Source organism: Brassica napus, chromosome C3 (genome assembly GCF_020379485.1).
Source record: "Brassica napus cultivar Da-Ae chromosome C3, Da-Ae, whole genome shotgun sequence".
NCBI lineage: Eukaryota > Viridiplantae > Streptophyta > Magnoliopsida > Brassicales > Brassicaceae > Brassica > Brassica napus.
In genome coordinates this window covers 44,291,406-44,319,006 of record NC_063446.1, presented here as the reverse complement: position 1 = coordinate 44,319,006, position 27,601 = coordinate 44,291,406, and the positions used below count along the sequence as shown (strand labels likewise).

Sequence of the window (27,601 nt, the reverse complement as noted above, 5' to 3'; positions counted from 1 at the left end):
TAAAAAAAGGTTCACTAAAAAAAGTTATCTCCCCTCTTGTATCGTCTTCCTCTTTTCTTTTCTTCTCAGTTTATTCTGTTTCTCATCTAATTTTTTCTGTTTCTTATCATTTTTCAGTCACAATCCGTCAAGTACAACGATGAGCTTAACAAATCTTTTTTCATCACCTTTTTGTGTTGTTTATTAAGAGAAATGAACTGATGATTTTTTTGGAAGAAAACCTTCATATTTATAATGGAGGATTAATACAAAGGAATGAATGAAGAGATTCATTTAATGTGAGAACGTGTGAGAAGTAGAGAGTAGGTATTAATGTGAATGTTAATGAAGATGCATGAACCAAGTTAATTTCCGTAACGGCTCCACATTAAAGAAGTCTATTCTGCTTCCGACTGACATTGATCGGAATCGTTCGTCACCGGTGAAACCGTTGGATTTCTATTGACAGTTGACTGAACGGAAATTGTTGCTCGACGGCCACTTTCTCTAAGTTTCGTATACCATTTTTTTCAAAGAAGATGTATTTGGACCGTTGTAAACACATAAAACCCATTAAATTCAAGAATTAATGAAACATTGACTTTTGATTGAACGTGACACGTGTCGTCACCACAGACTCCGAATTAGTGACATGAAATCTGATGTGGATGGCCTAGGAGTGAAGGAAGCTCTTCTTTATATATATAGATAGATAGATGGAAAACCAGACAAATGAGAAAATATACTACATAAAAATGACAAACAAGAGAAAAACAAGGACGATATGAAAGAGAACATAGACAAAATAAAATTTAAAGATTATTTTCTGTTTTTATTAAAACAAATAATAAAATTTATATTTAACAAAATTTATAAAGATATAAAAAGTATTATTTTAAGTCTCTTAAAGTTCAAGTTGATCAAAGATACTCTTGGTATTCAGAACGAAGGCGGAATGGGTTCCTACTTAGGAATCCCAGAGGATATTAGTGGATCAAAGTGTAAGCTATTTGCATTCCTAAAAGAAAAGCTACTACACAGAGTGAATGGCTGGACTGGTAGATGGCTGTCAAAGGGAGGAAAAGAGGTCCTAATCAAATCTATCTTGCTATCACTTCCGACTTACGTCATGTCCAGTTTCCTGCTTCCCTTGGAGAGATGTGAAAACCTAGCAAGTGCCATTGCACAGTTCTGGTGGAGTTCGAACTCGCCGAAAAGAGGAATCCACTGGACAAAATGGGAGAAAATGTGTGCGCCTAGAGAAGAGGGAGGAATTGGTTTCCGTATGATCCATGAATTCAATCTAGCTCTCTTAGCTAAACAACTCTGGTGACTTGTTCAATTTCCAGATTCATTAGTGGCGAGAGTTCTTCGGGAGAAATATTACCGCCTAAGTTCGCCTTTGCAAACTGGCGCAGTTGATACCCCATCGTATGTATGGACGAGTATTATAGCGGCGAGGAAGCTACTACTTTTGGGTATCAGGAGTAAGGTGCATTCAGGATATGAAACTAATGTGTGGGAAGATCCCTGGATTCTTTCAACGCCAGCTCGCTCACGAGTCCCAGTTGTACACCCCAAGATGACCGTCAGCAGTCTTATTGATTTTGAGTCAAAGGAGTGGGATGCACGACTACTGGAACAATATGTGGATCAAGAAGACATTCCGATGATTCAGAGTTTGGCCATAAGCCCTACTCACCGACAGGATACTTTTTGTTGGACCTACACCAAAAGTGGTCAATATACGGTCAAGTCTGGATATTGGGTTGCTACGAATTTGATGCGAACATATGAGGATTTAGAAGTCCTACAGCCCAATATAACTAAACTCCAAGCCTTTGCCTGGACAGTGAATACGCCACAAAAAATTTGCCATCTTATATGGCAATTAATTTCTGGACAGGTAGCGGTTACAAGGAATTTGGTACGCCGCAATATGCGATGTGATAACTACTGCCCAAGATGTGGAGAGCCAGAAGAAACTGTTACTCATGCGATCTTTGAATGCCCACCAGTCTTACAAGCATGGGAATTATCATCTACACCATCGAGCTCTCAAAATTTTCCTGTCCCAAGTGTTTACACTAACATGGATTATCTTTTCTGGAGGAAGAATAATATAATGAAGCCGGAAGATGATAGAGATCCTTATCCTTGAATAATTTGGTACATCTGGAAAGCCAGGAATGATAAGTTGTTCAGATGCATAGATAGAGACCCATTGGAACTAGTCAGGTATGCAGAGAGTGAATGCCAAGCTTGGCATAATACGAAGGAAATTATATCACCTCCTCTATAGGGACAGCCTGGAGAAGAAATACAGGCCTTAAGCTTGGGTAATATTTGCATGGTGGATGGTTCGTGGACCTCAATAGCTCAGTTCCGTGGAATTGGATGGATCTGGAAGGATAGTATGGGGAAGATTCAACTTATGGGATCCAGGAACTTAATGCGGCGAGAAACACCTTTATACTCAGAGCTAGAAGCGCTAAGATGGGCAATGGAAAGCATGATACAACACTCGAACTGTCAGAGATTTGGGACCGATTGCAAGGACCTGATTACAATGATACAAGAGCCACAAGCTTAGCCCAACTTCTCAACTGAGCTAGAAATCATTCAAACTCTTCGGTTGTGCTTTTCGGACTTCAAGATCAGCTATTTACCAAAGACACAAAATAAGATTGCAGATTCGTTAGCTAGAAATGCACGTTCTTTTCATAGATCTCTATGTTTTATTGGTTGTTTTATTCCGATCTGACTCCCCAGACCACCTCAAGTTTGAGTAATAGAATAACCGTTTCTTGCCAAAAAAAAAAAGTTCAAGTTGATGACAAAAAAAAAGTCTCTTAAAGCAACTCCACCATCATTTTAGAGGCTTGTAGTTTGTGCCATGCAACCCACGGAATGCCCTTGTTGTTTTCATTTTTTTTTCTTGTAACATTTGTTTTCATTTTTCTCCCACCAAATTATCATTAGAAGCGAGGTGAATTCATATGTAAGTTGGGCAGGAAGTACAAAGTATGACATCAAATAAACTAGCATTTGAAGGTCATACCGACTTGAAATTTGAGCTTCAATTTGAAGTTATGTTTCGAAAGCTATTAATGATATTGGTAACATCTCTTTTTCTTTGGTCCAAATTGCTCTGGTAGATCAAGGTATTTCCTCCGCCTCCTTGGTTTAGGATGTCCAGAATTGTTTGAAGCGTTTCTTGTTTATTTTTTGGAATGCAAAGATTTACTTGTATTTATTTCCCGGCGAGAGCGTTCTTCATATTTGTTGAAAGCGTCATTTAGTGTACTGCAATTTTGTTCATTTGTTTGACAGAAGAAAAGAGAGTCATCCGCAAAAAATTAATGTGTTATTAGTGGAATTCCATTACCAATATGTATCCCTCTTATCCGGCCAGCTGATGTGTTTACATCGATTGAGTGACTGAGAACATATGCACAAATAGTATAAAGATAAGGAAGAGCATCTCCTTTTCTCAAACCTTGTTGTGGTTTTCAAGGCCGTGCCTGAGAATGTTAGGCCCTAAAGCCCAATTATTAATTTGGCCCCTCAAAATTATGAAAATTTAAAATGTTATGGGGAAGAATCGAACTGGGCACCTTATCTACTTCTAATAGGTACATAACCAACCTAGCCACTTAGTAATTTCTGTTAGGATTTGGCCCCTAATATTTATATAATTGTTCAAGGCCCCAAGCATATGCTTGATTGGCTTTTACTCAGGCAGGGCCCTGGTGGTTTTATATGTATTTGTGGGTTCCCTTTAATCAAGACCGAATACTCAACCGTTCTCACTGTTTCCATTTTCCAACTGAACCATTTGGCTGTAAAACCAATAGCTTTTAAAGTTTTTTTTCCAGAAAATACCATCCTAGACGGTCATAAGTTTTTGATATTTCAGTTTTAACGTGGTGTGGTGTTGATGATGATGTGGATCATTAAAATTGTATGATTGGTTGATTTAATTGGCTGACATGGATAGGCTCAGTGGAGCTCATATCCTCTTTTTAGTATTGTAAGATTATGTATGTTTGTGGAACTTTTTCCTTAACTTGAGAGAATGCATAAGTATAAGGGCAATACTACGTTATAAGTGATTACTAGATTTTGATCTGCCTTTTCAAAGCGCGTGATTAAGTTTTTGTTAAAACGCGAGATTATGTTTTTGTTAATAAAATTTTATAAAACTGAAAATTTTAATTTTGTACGTAATGTAAATAAATATATATATATATATATATATATATTTTTAAAAAAAATTAAATAATTTAATTTATCTATTTTTTATTAAGTGAATTCTATTAATTCATCATTTTGACCTGTTTCACATTAGTTTTAGTTTTATTTTAAAAGTTGTTTAATTGAGTTGAAATATTTATCTTGTTAACCCATCCCACATTACTCAAATTTTGTTTTGAATCTTATAACATAAATGACTTAATATGTATGTTCAATATGTATTTTGTTTGACTGATATTTTACGTATTTCATTAATAAAGGGCATTTTAGCTGAATCCAAAAATCCAAACTTAAACCGGCCTGAAATCGAACCAAAATTTTATAAATATTTAGTAGGGTTCAAATTTTCTTTATCCGAAAGAACAAGAACCGAAAAGAAACTATCCGAATATACCCGATCCGATAAGAATCGATTTGTACCCGATCTAAAAACATGAATATTTAAGACTATAACTCTGTTTGCTATATATTCTATATTTTAATTTATTATTTAGTTGTATATTTTTGGTATTTTTTAAGGTTCTAAATACATGAACCGACCCAGATCCGCTATGTATTAGATATTTTAAGATTATTTTAAATATAGATCCGAGCTGACCCAGAATCAAAAGAAAAAGACTCAAATTCAAACAAAAAATTTCAAATATCTAGTTAGATATAAATGTTTAGACCCGAGGGATCCAAACCCAAAAAATGATCTGAATCTCATCTGAAAAACCAAAACACGCATGCTTATATTAAATAGAATAGCCCGCAAAATGAAATCCAAATTCTTGGTGTTCATTCTCAAACTATTTTCATGACCTTTACGAACCATGAGTCATTATGATTTCAAATGAGCTTTGATATTTATAAAACTGTAACAAACATGAATAAAGTATTATTTATTACATTAAGTTGTAACCATTATATTTATAACTATTATATTTATGATAGTGATGATTGATGTATATATTATTAAAACAGAAGTCATGACTTTTTTTATGCCTGATATTTCAATTTTAACGGTTATGTATGTTTGCGAAACTTTTTCCTTAGAATGCATAAGTTTAGGGCCAATACTACTTATAAGTGATTATGCGTCGAGGGATAAAAGCAAAGAAAGGGGACGAAGAGAGCAAGAGTTGATGATGTTGATGTTAGAGCATGATTATCCTCGTATATTAATCACGTCTCTTAAGGTTAATGTAATTAAAAAAAAATTAAAAAGGGAAGAAAGCAGAAGAGACGGGTCTTTAGTTATCACGGGAAGGGACGCATCTTGGTGGACGCGTCTCAACAAAGGATAGGGTGACCTTCGGTTACGCGTTAAACGCGTCTCAAACTTGGCTTTCTCTCTCTTTCTCTAAAAAAATCCTCTCGAGGAAGGTGATTTTTTTGGCGAAAGGCGATATTGATCGATTATGCATGTCTTCGATCAAACCTCTTCTTGTTATGATCGGTGGGGAAAGGCGATTGATCGGGGGTTTTACACCGACGGCGACAGAGCTTTCCCGCGGTGGCTCGGCTATAATCAAAAGGTAATCCGGTTGTTATGTTGTTTCATTATGCATGTGATTGCTTATTGTTCAACTTGTTCTTATCGCAATTTTTACTCTTTTTTTGTTTGTTCGGTTCGATTTTGTGTATCGGTGGCGACAGAGCTCTCCTCGACGGCGCCGGAGCTCTCCTCGATGGCACCGGAGCTCTCCTCGATGGCGATGAAGCTGTCTCTCGGTGGCGACGGAGCTCTCTCACGGTGGCTCTCCTTGAATCTCAAACCGGTAAAGCTTCTGTTGTTTCATGTTATAATTTTTTGGCGATGGAGCAAAATAATTGGATTTGTTTGAATAAAGATGGATAGATCAAATTTGATGTGTTTAAAAGTTTGAACACACAATTTTGAATTGTTTGATTCGGTATGTTCTGTCTTAAGATGGATGGGTCAAATGTGTTTTGTATCTAATTATATTTTTAGTTTCTGTGTTTGTTGTTATGTTATTGATAAAATCGTTGACATAAAATCGTTGGATGTTATGTCATTGAAAAAATCGTTTGTGATAAGTTTGGACTTTCTGTATGTGTGTTTGTGCTTCTCAAATTCATTAATACTTCAAATCGTTTCTGACTTTCTGTTCGTGTGTTTGTGTGTTAGGCTGCGTGGATCCACGAAACAAGAAGAAGGAACCTCAAAGCAGTGGACTGCAAAGCAGAGCAATACAGGTAAATGTCTACTTCATTGGAATTTATTGAGCACTTTATGGTTGAGTTAGGTAGTTATGTTTTGCTTAGTGTAATAAATAGGTGTAATGGCTAGGATGATGGTTAGATAGAAAGAGCTTTTGAAGCGTGATGAATGTGTTTGGTTTATGTATTTAGTTGTTTGATGTATTTAAGACAGTGTTCTTCTCTTTCTCTCTTCTGTTATAAACATTGCTTCTTCTTCTCTTCCTTGTATCTGTTTTACCTTCTTCTTTTCTTTCTGTCTTCTGTACATTCTCGGGTATGGATTCAAATACATACCGGCCGAGTGGTAACTTTGTTGATCTCCTTACGAGTCAACAAGGAGGTGTCTTTAGTTTTGTTGAAGATAGTGTCTAACTATCTTCATCGCAAGTCCCATTGTTTGGAAGTCAAGGAGCTGAAGCTTCAGGCTACCCTGACGACAGTTCTGCAGAGCGTAGGGAACTCAGGTTGTGGACGCCGGTAGAAGATATTGTGCTTATCAGCTCCTGACTTAACACAAGCAAAGATCCAGTAGTGGGAAATGAGCAACGGTCAGGTACATTTTGGAAAAGGATTGCCGCTTACTTTGCGGCAAGTCCAAAGGTTGCAGCCACTGAACAGCGAGACGCAAATCATTGCAAGCAGAGGTGGCACAAGATCAATGATCAAGTAAACAAGTTCTGTGGGGCTATTGAAGCAGCAACTAGAGAGAAAACTAGTGGGCAAAATGAGAATGATGTTCTCAAATCAGCCCATGAGATCTTTTTTAACAACCACAAAATTTTTTTTGTCTTTGAGCATGCTTGGAATGAGTTAAGAAATGATCAAAAATGGTGTGGCCTTAAATCCGAAGGAAGCTCAAAAAGGAGGAAGTGTCAGGAGGGTTCACAGTCAGAGAGTTCAGCCGCAAATGAAACAAGAACTGATGAGGAAGAGCGTCCCCCGGGTGTTAAGGCCGCAAAAGGAAAGAAGACGAAGGTAGAGGGGAATGATAGGATCTCAGAGTTTCAGACCATGTGGTCCATCCAACAGCAGGACCTGGTTATCAAAGAGAGGCTTTCCAAGATGATACTACTTGATAGTCTACTAGCCAGAAAAGAACCTCTTGCTGATTACGAAGAAGCTCTGAAGAAGAAGTTGATTAATGAGTTGTTGTCTAGGTAGTTCTAAAGGTCATGTTCTTTGTTGTTCTATTTCATGTTTGAAGTTCTTGTTGTTCTATTTTATGTTGTTTTGTTTCATGTTTGAAGTTGTTATGTTGTTTCATGTTGATTCATGTTGTTGTTTGTAACTCACGGTTATTGATTCATGTTGTTGTTTGTTTCAGGTTATTGGACTCTTTGCAACTCACGGATTATGTCTTGGACTGTCTTGCAACTCTCTTCTCTCCTTTCTGTCACGGACCAGCAAAGAAACCTTGGCATCATGTTGTTGTTTGTCACGGATTGTGGTTGATGTTTGTTTGTAGTATCAGGTCTTGTCAAGACCTCGTGTTGTACTCTCTTGTCAAGACCTCGTGTTGTAGTCTCTTTCATGTCACAGACTTTTGTATTTTACTCTGTTTTACTCTCTTGCCAAGAACTCGTGTTGTATAATCTCATGTCACGGAATTTCTTAAGCAAAGTGTAAGAAAGTTGTATAAATGCATGCTCTTTCTTCTTATTTCACAAAACATTCAATCTCAAGTTCTTTCTTCTATCTCAAGCTCTTTTTTCAATCTCAAGCTCTTTCTACTTTCTTGTTTCTTCAATCTCAAGTTCGTTATTGTTTCTTCCAAAAAAAAAAAAAAAGATCAAACACAACATCGAAAAAAACACACAACATTTCATATTATGGCATCTTCTTTCCATAACAATGAGGGGGTAAATGATGAAAATTTTGATCAATATTTTGATGAAACATTCGATAATTTTTTCGAAAATTATGGTGGTCAAGAAGATGAAACGAAGAGACGGAAAAAACGAGTTTATATCGAAAGAAATCGTGAAGAAGGCCACATACGGTTATGAAATGATTATTTCAGTGATAATCCAACATATCCTGAAACTTATTTCCGATGCCGTTTTAGAATGAACGAGCCATTGTTCATGCATATTGTTGATCGACTCTCCAACGAAGTTCGATACTTTCAGCAAAGAGAAGATAGTCTTGGAAGGCTTGGTCTCTCTGCACTCCAAAAAATTACAGCAGCTATTCGTGTATTGGCGTATGGAACTGCGGCTGATACGGTCGACGAATACCTCCGGCTCGGTGAAACTACAACTCAGTTATGTGTGGAAAATTTTGTGGAAGGAATAATAAATTTATTCGGTGATGAGTACCTAAGAAGACCAACACCGGCTGATCTTCAACGTCTACTTGATATTGGAGAGCATCGCGGATTTCCCGGGATGGTAGGAAGCATCGATTGTATGCATTGGGAGTGGAAGAATTGTCCCACCGCTTGGAAAGGGCAATATTCTCGTGATTCGGGTAAACCAACAATCGTTTTAGAGGCGGTTGCTTCATATGATCTCTGGATATGACACGCGTTTTTTGGACCTCCAGGTACATTAAACGATATCAATGTTCTTGATCGCTCACCTGTTTTTGATGACATAATAAATGGTCAAGCTCCAAAAGTCACTTACTATGTCAATGGAAGAGAGTATCATTTGGCTTACTATCTCACCGATGGTATTTATCCTAAATGGACAACTTTTATCCAATCTATTCCAATACCACAAGGGCCGAAAGCAGTTTTATTTGCTCAACGTCAAGAAGCTGTCCGAAAAGATGTCGAGCGTGCTTTTGGAGTCTTGCAAGCTCGCTTTGCCATTATTAAAAATCCAGCATTTTTTGGGATAAAACCAAAATTGGGAAGATTATGCGAGCATGTATCATATTCCATAATATGATAGTAGAAGACGAACGAGATGGATACACTCAATTTGATGTTTCAGAGTTTCAACAAGGAGAAGAGAATGGTAGTTCATATGTCGATCTCACGCTTTCTACAGATATGCCTACAAATATCGCTAATATGATGGGTGTTCGTACTAGAATTCGTGATAGACAAATGCATCAACAATTGAAAGATGATTTGGTTGAACATATTTGGCGTAAATTTGGACGTGACGAAGACAACAACTGAGCTCAGACGCTTATTTCAAATTATTATCTTTTATTTGAGTAATCTTTGGTTTTTTATGTTTTTTTTTAAATCTATGTTTAATTTTTCATCTTTTTTATATTTTATTTAATAAATAAAAAATTTCTTAAATAAATTTATGTTTTAATTTTTTTTGTTTGAAAAACCCATACTTAAGAAACTTGCAATAGAGGATGAAAAATTAAGTGTATTTTAACAAAAAAATTTCATTCATATTTATTACTAAACAAGTCATCAAGAGACTTTAATGGTTTCTTGGGATAACGGTGCTCTTAGTCGTTGTCTCCTCGTGCCTCGTGGGTTTGACGCGGTTTATTTGAAAAGTTAGTGATTTTTTTTTTGATGAAAAATTAGTGATTTTATTAGATTGCAAAAGGTAACACTAAAAAAGTCAACCTTCTCATGTTTATTATTTTTCACGTGTCATTATCGACGTCGTGCTTTTAAACCTTTTAGTATAAATTCACGCTGTCAATCATTGGATAGTGGACAGTGGTCACACCCTCGAAACCAACTAAATCAAACCAGACAACCGGATATGAAAACCGGTTACTTTGACAAGTTTTCTAATTTTCACGAATTCATATTATAGTATAGACACAGTTTAATTAAAAATAAACTAGAGTAAACTTTGAAAATGAACAGAATTGTAAGAGATTTTATCCAATGATAAAAGGTTTTGCTCGACACTTGTTTAGAATGGAACTAAATCGATGTGATTATGTGGATTAAACTGAACCGAGTCCCAAATAAACCGTTACTAGGATAATACCGCGTTAAAACGCGGATGTTTTTAATTTTCAAAATTGACAAAAAAATATTGCAAATGTTAAGAAAATAGGTTATACGCTATGTTATTTATGATTTTATGTTGATAATGTGGATTTAGGCTCGACATTAATTTTTGACAGATATCCATTTTGTTAGTAATTTGAGTTCAGTAAAATAATTTGAGTTCAGTAAAATATTGCAATAGCTTACGCTTCTAGCTAGCTTGTTTAGTTTTGTTTCAGGTTTGGTGCCTTGAATTTGTCGTCTGTTTGAGTTGTTAGTTTAGAGTTGTTGTGATGTTTAGTTTTGCTTCTTGTTGTAGTTAGTTTCTGATCCGCTACTAGTTCCCTTGTAACTTTCTGTCACAAACTAAAATGATAATATACTTAACATAAAAAAAAAGTGCGTGGTGTAAACGTATAGAATGAAGAATACATATTTTGGTCAACATGGTTGAAGCAAGTGAAAATTGTACTATACTAATGATTATAATATTCTGCTTTATGACTTCAATAATTCTAATTACTTTTTAATTAGAAAAACTCTAGGGTTTTACAGTCTGATGATTCCACACGAAATACACATCTTCTTTATTTCCTCATGTTGATGAAATTTTCCAAAATTAATGAATTTTCAAGAATATTTTCTTTTCAACTGATTGTTGTTTCATTGATTCTGTGCTTTAAAATCCACACACATGATACGCACTACAACATTACACTGTATACAAAATCAAACACGCTATTCAAATAATCTCTACGACTTCACGTGAAACATGTTTATAATGTTTATCTAATGAAAATTATTTATTAGCTTTCAAAAAATGAAACACTAACTTTTTAATTTTCCTCACGCGCCCCTAAATCGCGATCTAAAAGGCGAAACCCTTAGCAAACCGCAGCTCCGAATCTCGACGACTTTGCCGGCGTATCCTTCGCCGGAGGGTCCCCACTGCTCTCGTCCATTCCTCTTCTCTCCTAATCTCTTCCCTACAACTTATTATGGAATCCTCAAATGAAATCTCTATCAACGTTCCAGCGGTTCAACCGTCGAATCCGGTAGAATCTCTCGGATTGCCTCTGGCTCTTAACTGCCCAAGTGGTCCAACGGTAATAGATATGCAAGGTAATGAAGGCGGAGCCTTTCTTCCCTGCGCTGACTCTCCTGTGCCGGTCTCGAACACCACTCCATCGTCTCAGCCTCCTTTGTCTGTCTCTACCTCACCTACGCCTCCGCCGTGCGTCGATGGCCCGTACACTCAACCCCCGCCTGTCTTCACTTCCACTACGGTGTCTCTGATTTCAATTGAAGCCAGAGAAGTTCCGCCTGTCATCACCAACACTACGTCGTCTCCAATTCCAACTGAAGCCAGAGACAAGGAAGCATCTCCTCCAGACACTGAGTCCATTTCGGTTTCTATCCAAGCTGAGACTCAATTTGTACCTTCATTAGGCTCCTGGGCTAAACCACTCATTTTCAAACCTGTTCCTACACCTCCTGTCCCTAGTACGCCAAAGGACTATGATCCTGCACTTGTGGGAAACCAACTAGCTGCTCTGTGGCCATCTCTTAATGATGAGATCCTGAACAAGAAACCAAAGAGTAAGCATCCTACTCGTTCACTAGAGCTTCCGGTTGCAAAACTACCACCTCCAGAACTTAAAGCAGATGGCACTCTCCGGTTTCCTTGGGCTACAAGATTGAGTCCAGAATCTCGCAATCTGTACCGGGCTGCTTCACCCACATACAGACTAGATGGGACGCCTGAGGTATCAATCCCATCAAAAGTTCATAATTTAGGACCTGAAAACAAGGATGAGTATATCATACGAAAGTTTCATAAGTGCTCTTTACCTCCGGGTGGATTGGTTCATGCTGTTGCTAATAGGATTTGGGGAAGAAGTTGTAAGATCTCTTGCAAGAAGCTGAGTGATTCATCCTACATGTTTCATATCCCACATCAACCTACTCGTCATTGGGTAATCCAAAGAGGAATTTGGCATATCGATGATTGTTTGCTCTTTGTTTTGCCATGGATTCTGGAGGGGTCTTTTAAAATACCTGAAGTTTCAACACTACCGGTGTGGGTTACTCTAAAAGAAATTCCAGATTGCTGCTATTCAAGACTAGGAATTAGTCATGTTGCTTCTGGCCTTGGAGAGCCTATCTTAACTCATAAGCCTCGCTTGGATCCTTCAAACATGGGGGAAGCTAAAGTGCTAGTTGAAATGGAGTTGGAGAGAAATTTTCCGTAACTTATAGCTCTGGATGATAAGCAAGGCCATATTTATCTGGTTAAAGTAGAATACACTTGGATACCTTCAACTTGTGAGAGATGTGGCGGCTTAGGTCATAAAGCGAAGAGGTGTCTTTTGCTTTCAAAACCTCTAGATTCTTCTGGTTCCTCAGCAAATCCAGAGGGTGTGAGTGTTGACATTCCCGTTGTTGACATAGACAAAAACTTGCAGGAAAATAATGATGAAACAATCTCAGGAAGCCTTCATAAAACGTCTGTTACTGTGCCTCAGGTACCAAATGATTCTTCACTTCCTCCTTTGGAATGCCATTTTATTAAAGATGTACCAGAGGAATGCCAAGCTTCAAATACCCCACAGATCCAACATGATAACCAACTAGCACAGCAAACTTTGACCAAGACTTTATCACCATTAGTAGATATTGCATCTACTCCCATCTCAGCTTATACTATGGAATTTTCTCCATCAAACATTATCAACAGGGAGGTCCAAAAAGCCTCTATGGTTGATCCCTTAAACACATCGGCTCAGGTAAGTGAATTTCAGAGTCCTTCTCGGTTCGCTGTCCTTGGTGATGTGGACATGGCCCCTGATGAAACAGCGAGCTCGCTCGGGTTTACTAGGGGGAGGGAATCAAGACCTCCAATCAAGTTCCAAGATCTAGTATGGAAGACAACACAAGGGAGAGGTAAGCATGGCCGTCGCGGCCGTGGTAATACTCGCTAGTTGCTTGATCTCATTTCTCCTCTTGGTTTCACTCTCTGAACGTTTGAATGTTTCATAGCATTCAGATGATGTCATCATGATTTGTATTCATGCAAACTTTTTCTAACTATAAGGTTTCGTACCTTATCATGTAAACGTTTTTATTTATAATTGAAAGCCCTTTTTCAAAAAAAATAAAAATGAAACACTAGAAAAAACACTGATCTTGGACTTTCTCTCTCTAAAAACTTCTTCTCCCCCCTCTCTATAAAAAGTCCCCCTTTTTCCTTGAGCTGTTCGGCTCCGGCGACTGCCGTCCTTCTCGCGGTCATCGGAAGCCCCCCCCTCTATTTCCTTTTTTTTCCACTTCTCTTGTTCTCTCTGTGGTCTTTCTTGTGGTTCGGCGGAGGCGAACCGTCGAGGTCTCTTCCCGAATGCAGATATGAAGTATCTTGAGTAGATCTGTGATGGTCCCGGTGAGATGGAGTTGCTAGAGGACGGCATGTGCCCCTCTTCGTGGTTTCAACTCGGATCTGCTTCGGTGCTTTTGGTCGGGAGATTTTCTACTCAGATCTCGTCGTGCTCTCGGTTAGCGGCGCGTGGTCCATCGGTGAGGCCCTCTAGGTCTCGGATCCGGGTTATTTCTAACTCAGGTTCTTTGTCCGAGCTTTGTATCCATCGTGGTCTGAGGTGGTTGCGCGTGGAGCTCTTCCTCGGCGGTGAGCTTGCTCTCTTGCTAGGAGGCAGCTCTGGTGGCGGCGCGTGGAGATGTGTTAACTCAGACTCCTGTTCGAGGTGTCTTGCGGGTTTGCTCTCCTCAAAGCTTCGATGTGTGGCGTTCACCGTCGCTGTCCTTCTCTCCTTAGTGTTGTCGCTCAGCTTTCCTTAGCTTTTGTCGAAGCGATGTAGTTTGGTTGGTTGGAGACAGGTATTCAGTTGGGCGCTCAGGCTGCTCTCTCACTCGGTGAAGCTGCTCTGGAGGTGGGGGTTATGTCCGGTCCACTTGCTCTATATGAGCTCCCGGTTCAACGGGTATAACGGTCCCGGTTATGAGGTTTGGAGGCGGCAATCTCTAAGTCTCAGACTGAACGACGGCATCGTCGGATGGTGTCTCGGCCTCGTGCCGCCAGGGTATGTTGATCTCGTGCTGGTTTGTATGTTTGTGCTTGTGATTCTTGGGGCGGTGAGTGTTCTGTAGGCGTTCCGGAAGCTGTAGGAAGTTGTAACATCAGGGTTTGAGGGCGCCATCTCTCTTCTTCTCGTGGCAACCTGTTTGTCTTGCGGTCCTTACCATTTCCTTTGGTTCAAGCTTGCTTCGTTGGCTTCCATCTCCATTAATCTTGTTTCTAGTCTTTGTTCTTTGCTTAGCTTGTTGAGTATAGCACTGCTGTTTAGATTGTATTTCAATTCTTCCGCTACTTGTTATCCCCTATAATCTTTGTAAAAAACAGAAAAATTTGGTATAATCAATTTAACATTTTACTAAAAAAAAAAAAATGAAACACTATTTTTTGTCAAAAAAATGAACATTATTTATCTAGAGCCAACGTCGACGCACTTAAATGTTTCGGGCTGATGAGTGATGAGGTGCATGGTTAAGCAATATATTTATTGTTCCACGCGTCCAGATGGATGGATGGTTCGACATTGCTCAAGCGTCTTTTGTTTTAGGAATCCTTTGTTTTATAAGAAAATCAAGCGCCTTTTTTGCTGGTCATTTCTTTTTGGTCAACTTTTGTTGGTCATTCATATTCACAAGTTTTTAAAATATTAAAAATAACTGCTCAATGTTACTAGTTATAAAAACAAAAATTTCTAAGAGCAATTCAAGGGTTCTCAAAAAAAAAAACAAATATTAATATTAATTGTGAATATTTTAAAGTTATAAGAAACCTAACTATATATTAATATTTACATATACATATATATAAATACATATATATATTTTTAGATTCTTTTTTTGAACAATATATGTTTTAGATTCTAATGGTGAGAAAACATAAATACTGTCAATTGAACTTTCCTTAATTTTGAAATACTCACAGTTAAATATTAATAATATATATATATATATATATATATATATTTAGAATTCAGTGGTGAGAACTCTTCACTGGAGTTGCTCAAACACACGGTTGAAAAAAAGAAGTAAAGAGTAACTTATATATATTTATAGTTTTCAAATTTTTTTATTATAGATGATCTACTTTTGCAAAAAAAAAAAAAATTAATAGTACGATTTCCTCTCTCAGTCAATAAATATGAGACTATGTTTTGAATTAAAGAAATAAAATCATAACGGACTTCTGAAACTACCATAGACGATGATCATGAAATATCAAAACTTATTTTGGGTATTTTCGGATTTGTGACAGAGTACAGAGGATAACAAGAGATAGATTTGCAGTAATGAAATCTAAAGACAACACCAAAAACAGAATGCAAAAACACAACTAACTATAACCAAGTGGGACAACATCACCTACGCAGCAATGCCTTGACAGAATGGAGAGGCAGCAAGAGGAGCCCCTCACACAAGACCATGCAGCCGTTGAGAGGGTGATATCATCGGTGAAGAACGTGAGCTCCGAACGCGGTATATTTTGACCATCCCGACGCTTGTCTCAAAAGAATTGCTAACAGACCACACAAACCTCCAACCCTGGTAGGCCACCAACGCAAGGACCCACCCGCCAAGCCGAGAATAGCTGGACATTTATTGGGAGGGAACAAGACGGACGAGGTGACAGAGACCACTATGAGACGCGGATACAGCCTCGTGGCTCAACATGCGCTGCCACAAGAGCCAACAAGCCTCTAGCGACTACACCAAGAGAGAGTAGCCCCTGACACGCGTCCACTAATGAAAACCAGCAGCAGGATCGACCAAGGCCCATAAAACAGAAAACCACACGCTGTCACGCTAAGGTCAGGAAACCCTAGATCTGCGAAAATTTGAAAATTACCTCCAGCTATCTGAACATACGAGAAGGAGGGTTGATGCGGATCCCAAGCGCACTCTTACTCACCGCCATGGTACCTCCAAACCCACTGAAAGAGATTCAAGAACGGATCTAGACCTCCGACCTCCTGCGAAGCCGACTCCGACAACAAAAAATCGCCCTTATCGTTGCCTTCACACCATATCTGAGACCATCGAAGCCTCAAACCCCAGATCTATCGCGAGTAGAAATGGGAGTTCAAGCAGCGATCCAAATCAGAGCAAGTCCGATGAGAGAAAGAAAGAGCAGCAGAGCAAAGCAGGAAAGAAAGTGAGCTGACTTCGGCATCGGCTAAGGGGACCGCCGGCGTCAGAGAAGATGAAGGAGCGGCTAGGTTTTTGTTTGTTTGTTTGTTAGAGAGAAGGTAATTTCTCAAATTAATCTCAAGCAACTCTCTTAAATAAAAGTGTCATCATAGTAAGGAACAAATCCACATGGATTGGAGATCACACAATAGATGTATAGTTTCAAGCTAAGCTAAGCCATATGAAATAGAAAGCAGTAAAATATATTAGTTAAAAGATAAGCAATTTAACAGATACATAAGCGTTAGATCTAAAGGTTTATAAAACAAGAGATTCAAAACATAAATCAGTAGATCCCATAGGTTTGTAAGGTTCAATTCTGGGACTTCAATGCAACAACTAAGTTTCCCAGCTCTCGCTGCGGAAGAATATTAGATGCCTAACTCTAATCTAAAACCAACTCTCGCTGCGAAGTAGATGAATCAACCAAGCATTAAGACAGATTCGATATTGCCTTAGACCAACTCTTGCTGCAAATAGGTATCTAATCCATCAAATTTCGGGTTATGTTAATCGATAGCACTCTCGTGCATCTATACAAATGTTTTTTTTTTTGTGTGGATACATGGTAAGTTGGTAAATAATTATAATGGTGCGTGTAATATATTTATATTGGTAAAGAAGAAGAATTTGTTCAAAAAAAGAGTAACGTGAATTGTGGGGGAGAATGAGACAAAATGTACCTTATATTGTTACATAAATATTTTGTGTATATTATTGATATTCATTAATGTTTATAATATTAATATGAAATAGATAAGTTAAAATATTTATGTTGAATTTATTCTGAATTTAATTTAGGAAATATTTTATTAATTTTGTAAAAGACATGGAAAACATAGAATTAGGACTATTTATTACTTCATTAATTTTGGAAAAAACAAAGATTATTTAAAATAGATTCATTTAATTACTTCAGTGGCATTTGGTTATAAATATTTTGCTAGTCTAAGGGTTAATTTTCAAGTGTACTTCTATTTTAATAAGATAGATGATGATGATGCAGTCCATCTTATTTATCTTCTTCTCGCTTTTTTTTTCTTTTCCTTTTCTTGACAAAGTGTAGGCGAATAGTGGGATCGTCGGTAATGTACATACCACTCGCTTTCCAACAATGTGTGATCAATCTATTAGAGTAGAATAATGGGGTCGCAGGAGACACTCCTACCCCTCTAAACCGCAAGAAATCATTTCAATCTTTTATTTTTTTCTTTCTTTCTGGATGCCGAAAAGAGGAGAGAAGGAAACAAAAAAATTACAGACTTATATACCTTTCAGACCTGAAAGAGGAATCCAATCCCATATATACCAAGCCCCAAGATAAGCAAGTTAAGTTGATTAAGGTTGGCAGTCAGCTTCGGTTCCTTCAGACTTCCTCAGCTAGCATGGATGTTATTGGCAGGTGATTCACTTTAGCATTTTCATTCAGTACACCTTGTAGTCAATAACCTGAAATAATGGTGCTAGAGAGTGGTTAGATAGTAAGTAAAATTGATAAAATTCATCATCCCTTTCTTGACTCAATAAAAACTTAACAAATATATAACTCAAAATAAAGCACAATATCAGTAATACCTTCCCCAGACTTAAACAACAATATCCTCGGTGTTATACAGTCTAAGATTGGTGGAAAAGTAAATCATAAGTACTAATTGTAACAAGGAAAATAGGTATACCTTCTAGCTGGATGGGAATGTCGATCAACACAATTAAGTGGCGGTCGATCGATTCTGTTGATGCTCTGTCGAGCGACACTGATCAGGTGTCACACGATACTCGTGAAGTGGTGTCGACCGACAATGATCAGGTGTCAGTCGATGCTGGTATATCAACTCTATTCCTTGGTTATTTTTTTTAAGTCTGCAATAAATAAAAACGAAAATGAGTAAATGATGAAAATAAAACCAAATTTTCAACAAACCTAACAGTGGATTGCCTCCCACTTAGCACTTATTTTTAGTCATTATCTTGACTTTTGGAGATCTGATTTAGTCTGGATGAGAATGAGAACTCGCTCCAGAACAAGTCTCTGTATCTCTCTTCCTCATCTTGTTGATGTTGTTGACAAAAGCTCTTGGAGAAGCTTTTCCTTTGAGTCTCAGCTCTGAATCACATAGCACTCTGATCTTGGTAAAAGGTTCTGGACCTCCTCTGCAACGCACTATATACTCTAGACTTCCCTCTTGAAATTGTGAAGGGACTAGTGATAGGAAATCAGCATCTACATTCTTTTTCTTCTTCCTCTTCCTAGTCTTTCCCCCAGACTTAGACTTTTCAGTCTCGGTCTGTTCTGAAATTCGGAGGGTGTCGACCAATGCTGAAAGCTTCGTGTCGATCGATTCTAAAAGTTGAGTGTCGACCGATGCTGAAATCTGAATGTCGACCGATGTTAATCCTGGTTTTGCAGGCTCACGATTTGAATCAGCTGTAGGTGCTGGATCTTCAAACATCTCTATGCATGAAATAAACTCCTCACTTTTCTTCTTCCCACATGATCATAGAAGATAGTTTCATCGACATTAGTCAGGCACTTCTTATTCTTCTTGAGATCACATACTGCCCCCACTGTAGCCATGAAGGCTCTTCAAAAAAAAAGTGGGGATGTCTTACCTGATTTGTGATATCCACAACATGAAAGTCCACAGGGATAATGCATTCCCCTATCTCCACCTTAACATTCTTGATCATCCCTGATGAGTTTGCTTTGGATTAACCATGAAAGTGAAACTATCTTGAGAAGGTTTCATCTTTAGTCCTAATAGCTCAACAGTGTCTATGGCCATGATGCTGACTACAGATCCAGTATCACAGAGGGCGTTTGGAAAATTGTGGCTATGTATACAGCATGGAATCAGGAACTTTCCAGGATCTTGCTCCTTCTTAAGTGTCCTCTTGTGTTTAAGGTTTACCTTGTTGAATTGCCACTTAATGTCCTTATCTGTCTCTCTAAAGAAATTACTAAGTCTGTACTTATGATAAGCAACCTCGAAATACATATCCTTAGGAACCCTCTTCACCCACTTGTGAAATCCATCTAGTTCCACTTTGTGAGCTTCTCTCCTGAGGTGTTTAGGAATATAGGGTTTCCTAAATTTCATTCTCTTCTCAATTGAAATTCTTTCTTTTGTTGCCTGCCATTCCATGACAGGTTCATGTCCATCCATTTATTGTCGATCGACAATTGGTTATGTCGCCGATCGACACTCTCAACGAAAGAGGTTTCAGCTAGAGTCGATTGCTCTTGCTCTGGTGCTTACACAAGTTGCTGATTGGTTTTTTCTGTTGTCTGTAAACAAACTGATGTCTTAGATGGGTTTCTAGCTGAATTCAAGTGGTGTGCATCGAGGTCTGGTAAACGCATTTGACATGTCATTGGCGTTTGTCGATGGCTGCTCGGCTGCTGATATCCCTTGGTGCTCCTCTGTTGTCGATCGATTAAATCATGATGATGTCGATTGATATTGTCTGTTTAAACCTTGTACGGGATGGGAGGATGTGGGTGTCAAGCAGAAAATTCTGAATGTCGCTGGATTCTCACCGTTCCTACGTACTCTTCAGGGGGTGTCGATCGATGCCCAGCTGATAGTGTTGATCGATGCTCAGCTGAAGATGTCGATCGATGCTCGGCTGATGGTGTCGATCGACACCAATGCGAGCTGCCAATGGACATAGAACTTTCGACTAGAAATGCTTCTTCTTCCAGCTTCTCATGCTCGACTACTTCCCCAAAGTCATTATTTAAGATGGCATCAACCTGGTGCCTCTCACTTTCTACAGCTTTCCCTTTAACCAGAGCTTCTTGCATCTTCATAGCTTATGCAGTCTGAGAAACTTGGGTACCTAGCATCATGACATGGGTGTCCAAGCCTTCAAATTTTCTAGTCAGCTCCTTGTAGACAAAATCCAACCTCAGATTTAAGTGGTCACTCATCTTCTGCTGAATTTTCAGGATCTTTTCCATCATAGATTCCATCCTCTGAGTATAGTCATAATTCTCATCCTTCTCTGCTGCCTGTTCCACCAATTAAACTTCATGTACATAACAAATCTCAGCCTCAACGATCTTGTCACCATCCATTACAACCGATTTCATCCTGTGCATATCCAGATTCTTGGTACTTTTGCTTGACACCGAGTTCTCAATCAGTTTCTGAGCTTCTTCTGGGGTCCTTTTCTCGAAGTTTCCTTCGCTTGCAGTATGCATCATTATATGATATCGCACATCAATACCCTTACATAATTATTTCAACCGCTAAATCTCTGTAAAACCATGATGTGGACAGTCCCTTTGGTATCTCCTAAACCTGTCCCAAGAGCTTTTGAATGTTTCAGTAGGTCCCTGAGAGAATGTCCAAATCTCATCTCTTATCTCTTCAGCCTTTGCATCATTAAAGAATTTAGTCAAAAACGCAGTCCTAACATCATTTCAGGTAGTGAGAGATCCTGATGGTAAGAGCTTCAGCCAACTAACTGCATTCCCAGAGAGAGAATATTTGAACAGCTTGCAGATGATGTAGTCTTTGGTTACTTCATGCTCCTAGATGCCAAAGAAAAAATCTTCTAGTGTCTCAATATGGTCCAGGGGATTTTCATGAGGAAGACCATAAAAAAGGTGTTGACCCACATAAGAGAAGTAGGCGGGTTTCATATCAACTCATTGGATTGCTGGAGGTTGAATCGTAAACATGTTGGAGAACTGACTAGGCCTGATCAATTCTGCTATCGTACTCTGTCGAAGAACTCTATCAATCTCAGTAGCAGCAGATGCTTCAAGGATTACGACCCCATGTGCATCTACTTTCTGACCTGCTACATTACACAGATGACCCCCGGGGTCATGCAGATCTCCATTATCATACCCCCGGTTCGGTATCGATCGACGCTCGAGTTGAAGTTTCGATCGTTGCTCGCTCACAAATGTCGATCGACGAAGAAGAGTTGGTGTCGATCGATGCTACGCATTTCTCTTTGCGGATCATGCGTTCCATATGTGATGGGCCTGAGAAGAAAAGTAATTCCTCCTTGCTACTTCTGGTACTAATGGGCATGTACCTGAAAAATAAGAAATTTTTCGTGAGCAGCTTAAAACAGTAAATAAAAACCTAGACTAAACCTATTAATCAAGTCTAATGGCGATCAAAGCTCCCTAGCAACGGCGCCAAATTTGATATCACTCAAATTACCCTAAGGAGTGATTTTTACTCTCTCAAATAAGAAGTTCAACTGTAGTACTTAGGGATCGAATCCACAGAGAGCTAGGGAACACAATAGACTTTAGAATTCAAGGTTAAGCTAGGAAAATAGTTTATAAAGCAGTAAAAAAATGAAAGCAAGGTGAACGAGGCAGTTGTTCGATTGGTTGATTGAGGTTTGTAAACAATAAGGAGAAATAACTAGACTTGGGGATTTATCAATCAAAAGATTCAATACTACAATAAAGGATGCTAAGGATTTTATAGATTCAATTCTAGAACTCAATTTTAAAGTAAGTAATCCAACTTTCACATGTAATTACTAATCAACTGTCTAAGTCATGTGTTCCGGTTGTCGAATAAGGAGCGAGCGTCGATCGATGCTTCTTCAGACAAGCGTTAATGACCTAATTGATTATGTTCAACTAGATTCCTAGACCAACTGTCGTATGCGCCTAGGTATCTAATCCAACAGGATTTGAGTTCCGTTAATTGATTGCCACACTGTCGTGCTTTTCTAATTATTCCAGATCCTAATATAACAAGCTACCATGGTGTAGAAATCAGTAAAAAAACCCTAGCAATCCTAGCAGATTCAGTTTGACATTAAGCTCATATAATCCATAAACCTAAGAAGATGAATTACCACTCACGCAAGCAGTAACACAATTCATAGTTTGAATATATAATAGATAAAGAAAATCAATGATAAAACCAATGGCGTTCCAATCAATCTCTGAAGGAGAATTGATCTTTTCTCCAACCTTAAAACAAGAATAATGAATCAAAGAAAGCGTAGCCGTCAATAATGGCGTAGACAACACATAAGTAGGGTTCTGAGTCGTCCAGGTGTATTATGGTAACTTCTGGTAACTTCTGGGCTTAAGTTGATCATGAAATAGGCTCGGCCCGCGTTCTGGAATCACCGTCGATTGAAACCAAGGGTGCACCGTTGATCGACATTCCATTAGTCTCCTCGACATCTTCATTTTGCGAGGCAGATGTACAACTCTCCAGTAAAACGGGCATAACTTCTGATATAACCATTGGATTGACCTCACACCGGTGGCATTGGAAAGTTAACACAAATTTATATCGTATGTCAAAATATGGGCTCACTCTCACCGTGGAGAGGTCTCCATCCATATCTAAACATCTGACGCGTCTATGCAGTTCTGCACCTCAAAAAGCTCCAAAATCCTCTAAAATCACCAAAATTCTCCAAAACGTACCTGAACTTGAAAACACTCTAAAACATACTCCAGACCCATAAAATATATTCTAAACACTCATATGCTATGGCTAAAAATATGTAAAATCCATAGTATATCATAAAACCATAGTATATCATAAGGCGAAGAGATGAGAGAGAGCGTTTTTGTTTTACTAAAAGTGAGTTGTTCGAAATATCAAAAGTTTCCTAGTCTATGCATATAATTCACTAGATAAACTTCAGATGTAATAACCAACAAGTAAAATGAGAAAGACAAATGAACCGTCCAAATTTATTTTTTACGGTCCAAAATTTTGTAGGGAGATTGTGTTGAGAATGGGGTTACTGTCTAAAGATAATTACGAGTCTCAAATAGGAAATTGATCCGTATCTTGTATGTTCTTTTTGGGGTTATTTAGTGTGAGTACTGTATGAAAACGAGACCATGATGTTTGGCTACTCGATGAGGAAGAAGATTAAACAAAGAGATATGATAACAATTACAAATGGTGATGAGTGGGAGAGTTTCTGCCCTCGAGATAACTACTTGGATGAAATCCTTTTATAATCACCAAAGGGCAAGAGACAAAAGTGAACTTTAAAAGTCTTTGAATAAAATACATCTTTTACAACTTAATATTTAACTTATTTAATCGTATTATATATATATTTTGTTAATATGATCAAGCTTGTTAAGTTTATGTCAAACTTGATCATTTAGCAAGTATGATATCGACGGGATGAGTCAGCTCTATTGGTTAGAGCTTTGGGGGTCAATTGTCATGCTTTCGGGTTCGACGCCAGCCGGAGGCGAACTGCTCATCCCTGTCACAAAAGCGGGTACTGGGCCTTCGGGCTCAGGGAATACCCTCCCGGATGAAGCTGGCCGCTGCCTGACCGGGTCCAGGGAATGACCCGCGAAGCGGGGAACCCTGGATTATCAAAAAAAAAAAAAAAAAGTATGATATCGCATGTTTGAAATAAATGCCAATTTTTGTCGACCTCATTTCTTTTTATAATTAGAGTAGAATTTGTTTTGTGTGTTTATATCTCAATAATTTTTTATGTGAAACGTGGATAGGTACACTGTTGACCAGTATTGGTTAAATTATAGGGTTCTTTTCAAAACTAACCTAAAATTGGGATTCAATCCCAAAGTCAACCTCTTTCTTTTTGTCATTACTATTCATTTTTGAAAGTTCCAAACCTTCTTTATGGTTTTGAATTATTTACAAAAGTGTCATATTAAATAATTATTTAATTATTTCGAAAATGAGAAAAAACCTATTACACCCTAAATATTTCTTCTTATTTATAACAGTGTCATTATCATCAATTTTCCAACCACCATAAAGTTCAAGAATTCAATTTGTAACCACTTTTTCTCTTTCTAAACTAAAAAATCTTCATTTCCTCTCCATTTTCATCTAAAAAAACTCCCATAACTTCCATTTTTATAATCTAAACTTTCATATTTTCGAGTTTATTCAGTTGTGAGTCGAAAAAGGTGGTTCTTTTTGGTCATATTTGGAGCTTGGACGGTGGTAAAGGGTGGAAACGAACTTTACACCGGAAAAAGGTGATTATTTACTGGTTTTTCGTCATTTTCCAGATCTATGTCGCGATAGTAGACTGTTTTGTATGTCTACTCTTATGTGTAGACGTACTATACGGTCTACTTTTCAACGCACATGTTACTTTTACAATTGACCAAAATAATTTTTTTTAGTATAGTAGACTTCCCTAGAAGTCTACATCTTAACCTTTGAAAACAAAAAAAAAGTAGGTATAGGCTTATTAAGAAGTCTACGTAAAGAGGTTAGTTTTTGCATTTGACCAAATTTTGGGCAATTTTTGAGTTTTCATAGTAGACTTCACCAGAAGTCTATATTTTGTAGACTGCTAGAGAAGTCTACAAAATGTCAGTTTTGCATTTGACCAAAACTTTGACTGCGTTGAATATGTTAGTTTTGTATTTGACTAAAAGGTTATATAGTTGACCAAATAAAAAAAAATAGCGTAGACTTCATATTCAGTCGACTATTCTAAGAAAAAAAACGTAGACTGCATATGAAGTTGTCTATTATTTTTATTTTGGTCAAATGCAAAACGTACCATTCGAATTTGGGAGGAGACTTTAGTTGAAGTCTCCACATGTGTAGACGTTCATATCAATCTATTTGTAGAAAGTCAAACTTGGTCAATTGCAAAAACTTACATTTTCTAAAAAATAAAAAATGTAGACTGTAAATGAAGTATCCTTTTGAAAGTCAAATCTTGGTTGAATTCTGGTCAATTGAAACACTAACATTTTCAAAATGTAGACTGAAAAGAAAGTCTACCCGTATAAAATCACAACTTTTTTTAAAATACAAATGATAACTCATGGATTTTTCAATTGCAAAAACTAACCCAAATTATAGACCTACTTGCCAGTCTACAAACGTAAACTGAAAAAGTCTATTAGTTTGTAGACAGAATATAAAGTCTACATAGAAAAATCTATAAAAAGTGGATTTGTGCATTATTCGTGATGTATTTTCAAGATTTTTTAGTTTGACAGTGTGTGTTAGTTAATTATAATGGTTTTGAACTATTTTTAAAAGATAATCTCTTATAATTATAAAATTATCAACATTTTGGTTTCGCTATCTAGTTAGCTAATAAGTGTAGACGTCTTTGTAAGTCTACTTTGCAATTTTATCAAACATTGAATTTTTCTTCGCTTATTTTGTAAACTATATTATTTTTGCAGGGAATGATTCACTTACCCGTTGTATACTGAGAATAGGTGGTGACAGGCTCTTCGTGGAAGTTTGTTGTTGATAATCGGAAAAATGGAGAATGTTCCTTGTGCATGATGGTTGTACACATGGTGAAATTCTTGAAATAGCACAAGAAAATTAAGATCTGGACAAGAAAACCGAGATGGTGGAGCTAACGTATTCCTAACCATACGTAATTTTAGAGCAAATGGGTCCTGATACTCCTCCTATGCATATGTTACGAATGATAGACAAGTTAAGAACTTGATCGAGTTATGTAAGACGCATATTATACGCCTTTGTGTATCAAGCCAGTGCCAAGTAGAAGCTGAAGGTGAGGATGATGCTGATGTATCTGATGGTGGTAATATTTTTTGTGCTGATGAATAAATTTGCGAAGGGTTGGATGAAGATGGGTATGATGCTCAAGCAACTGCTGATGATGCCCAAGCAACTGCTGATGATGCCCAAGAAACTGCTGATGTTGTTGTTGATGTTGACGACGATGCTGTAAACTACAGTGATTATGGGAAATTGAAAGATGAGGATTCTGATGAAGATGCAAATGAAATGTATTATGGTGGACTACAAGCGGAGTACGCTGGTGCTGTGGGAAGATCGATGTCCTTTAATGATAACATATATGTCGGTCAGAGTTTTGCTAATAAGGCTAAGCTTGTTTCAAAGCTGAAGTTGGTGGCTGTGAAAGGAAAATTTACATTCACAGTCTACAAGACAACGAAAACTCTTTGCGTGGCTAAGTGTCGTGTTGAAGGATGTGGTTGGATGCTTAGAGCGAGTGTGAAGCCTGGACCAAAGACATTTAGGGTGACAAAATATTTGAAAACACATACATGTTCAGTGGGAGATCGAATGGCTCAACAGAAACATTATACTCTGAAATATGTTGCTAGACTATTTATTGAGACTGTTGGGATTATAGATGGGCTTACACTGAAGCATATCAAAGATTCGATGAATAACATGTTTGGGCTGAATCTGGGTTACACCGGCTCGTACCGAGCTTTGTTATGTGCCCAAGAGTTGGTGAGAGGAACAGCAAAAGATGGATATGAGAATCTGCCTTCTTATTTGCATCTGATCGAGCAATCAAATCTGGGAATTGTCACATGTCTTGAGAAAGATAGTAAAACAAATTTAAGTATCTATTCCTATCTTTTAGAGCTTCGATAGTTGGTTTTAACTATCTTAGGAGGGTTCTTGTGGTGGATGGCACTCATCTGAATGGAAAATATGAAGGAGTTATGCTAGCTGCTGCTGCCCAAGACGGTAACTTTCAATTTTTTTCCATTGGCTTTTGAAATTGTGGATGGGGAGAATGATGAATCGTGGAATGGTTTTTTACCAATTTGCGGAGATGTGTTTCAAATGAGTATGCTTTGGTGATAGTTTCTGACATGCACGGTTCCATTAAGAAGGCGTGTGAGAAGGTTTTCCCTTGGGCAAAGAAAGGAATCTGTTATTATCATCTACAACAAAACATAGTCCAAAAGTTCAAGGGAAAGCACATGTTGTACTTGGTCAAAGGCGCTGCTTATGCACATACGCTTTTCAACCGCTATTTGGATGAGATACTGAGTATAAACCCCGAGCTTGCAAGATAATTGGAGAATGCTGACGTCTCATTATGGTTACAAGTTCACTTTCAAGGCGACATATACAACATAAAGACTAGCAACATCACATAATCTATTAACTCTGCATTTAAGCCAGCAAGAGGATTCCCCATCTCATTCCTTCTTGAATATATACGGGAAAAGCTAGGAAGATGGTTTTA

At 37.9% G+C, this 27,601-nt stretch overlaps 1 protein-coding gene across 1 annotated transcript; it reads left to right on the top strand.

Annotated features, from left to right (window-relative positions):
• The first annotated feature begins 5,909 nt into the window (after positions 1-5,909).
• LOC125583102 (glutathione S-transferase T3-like) lies at positions 5,910-7,605 on the top strand. The gene is made up of 3 exons (XM_048749666.1): positions 5,910-5,999; positions 6,371-6,438; positions 7,014-7,605. The coding sequence occupies exons 1-3, from the start codon at positions 5,910-5,912 to the stop codon at positions 7,603-7,605; spliced, it is 750 nt and encodes a 249-aa protein (XP_048605623.1).
• Positions 7,606-27,601: the final 19,996 nt, after the last annotated feature.

Bases quoted from the DNA above. Each gene is read 5' to 3' on its own strand.
- LOC125583102 (XM_048749666.1), top strand. From the start codon at position 5,910: ATGGCACCGGAGCTCTCCTCGATGGCGATGAAGCTGTCTCTCGGTGGC. The intron at 6,000-6,370 runs GTAAAGCTTCTG...TTTGTGTGTTAG, and splicing joins TCTCCTTGAATCTCAAACCG to GCTGCGTGGATCCACGAAAC. The intron at 6,439-7,013 runs GTAAATGTCTAC...ATTTTGGAAAAG, and splicing joins TGCAAAGCAGAGCAATACAG to GATTGCCGCTTACTTTGCGG.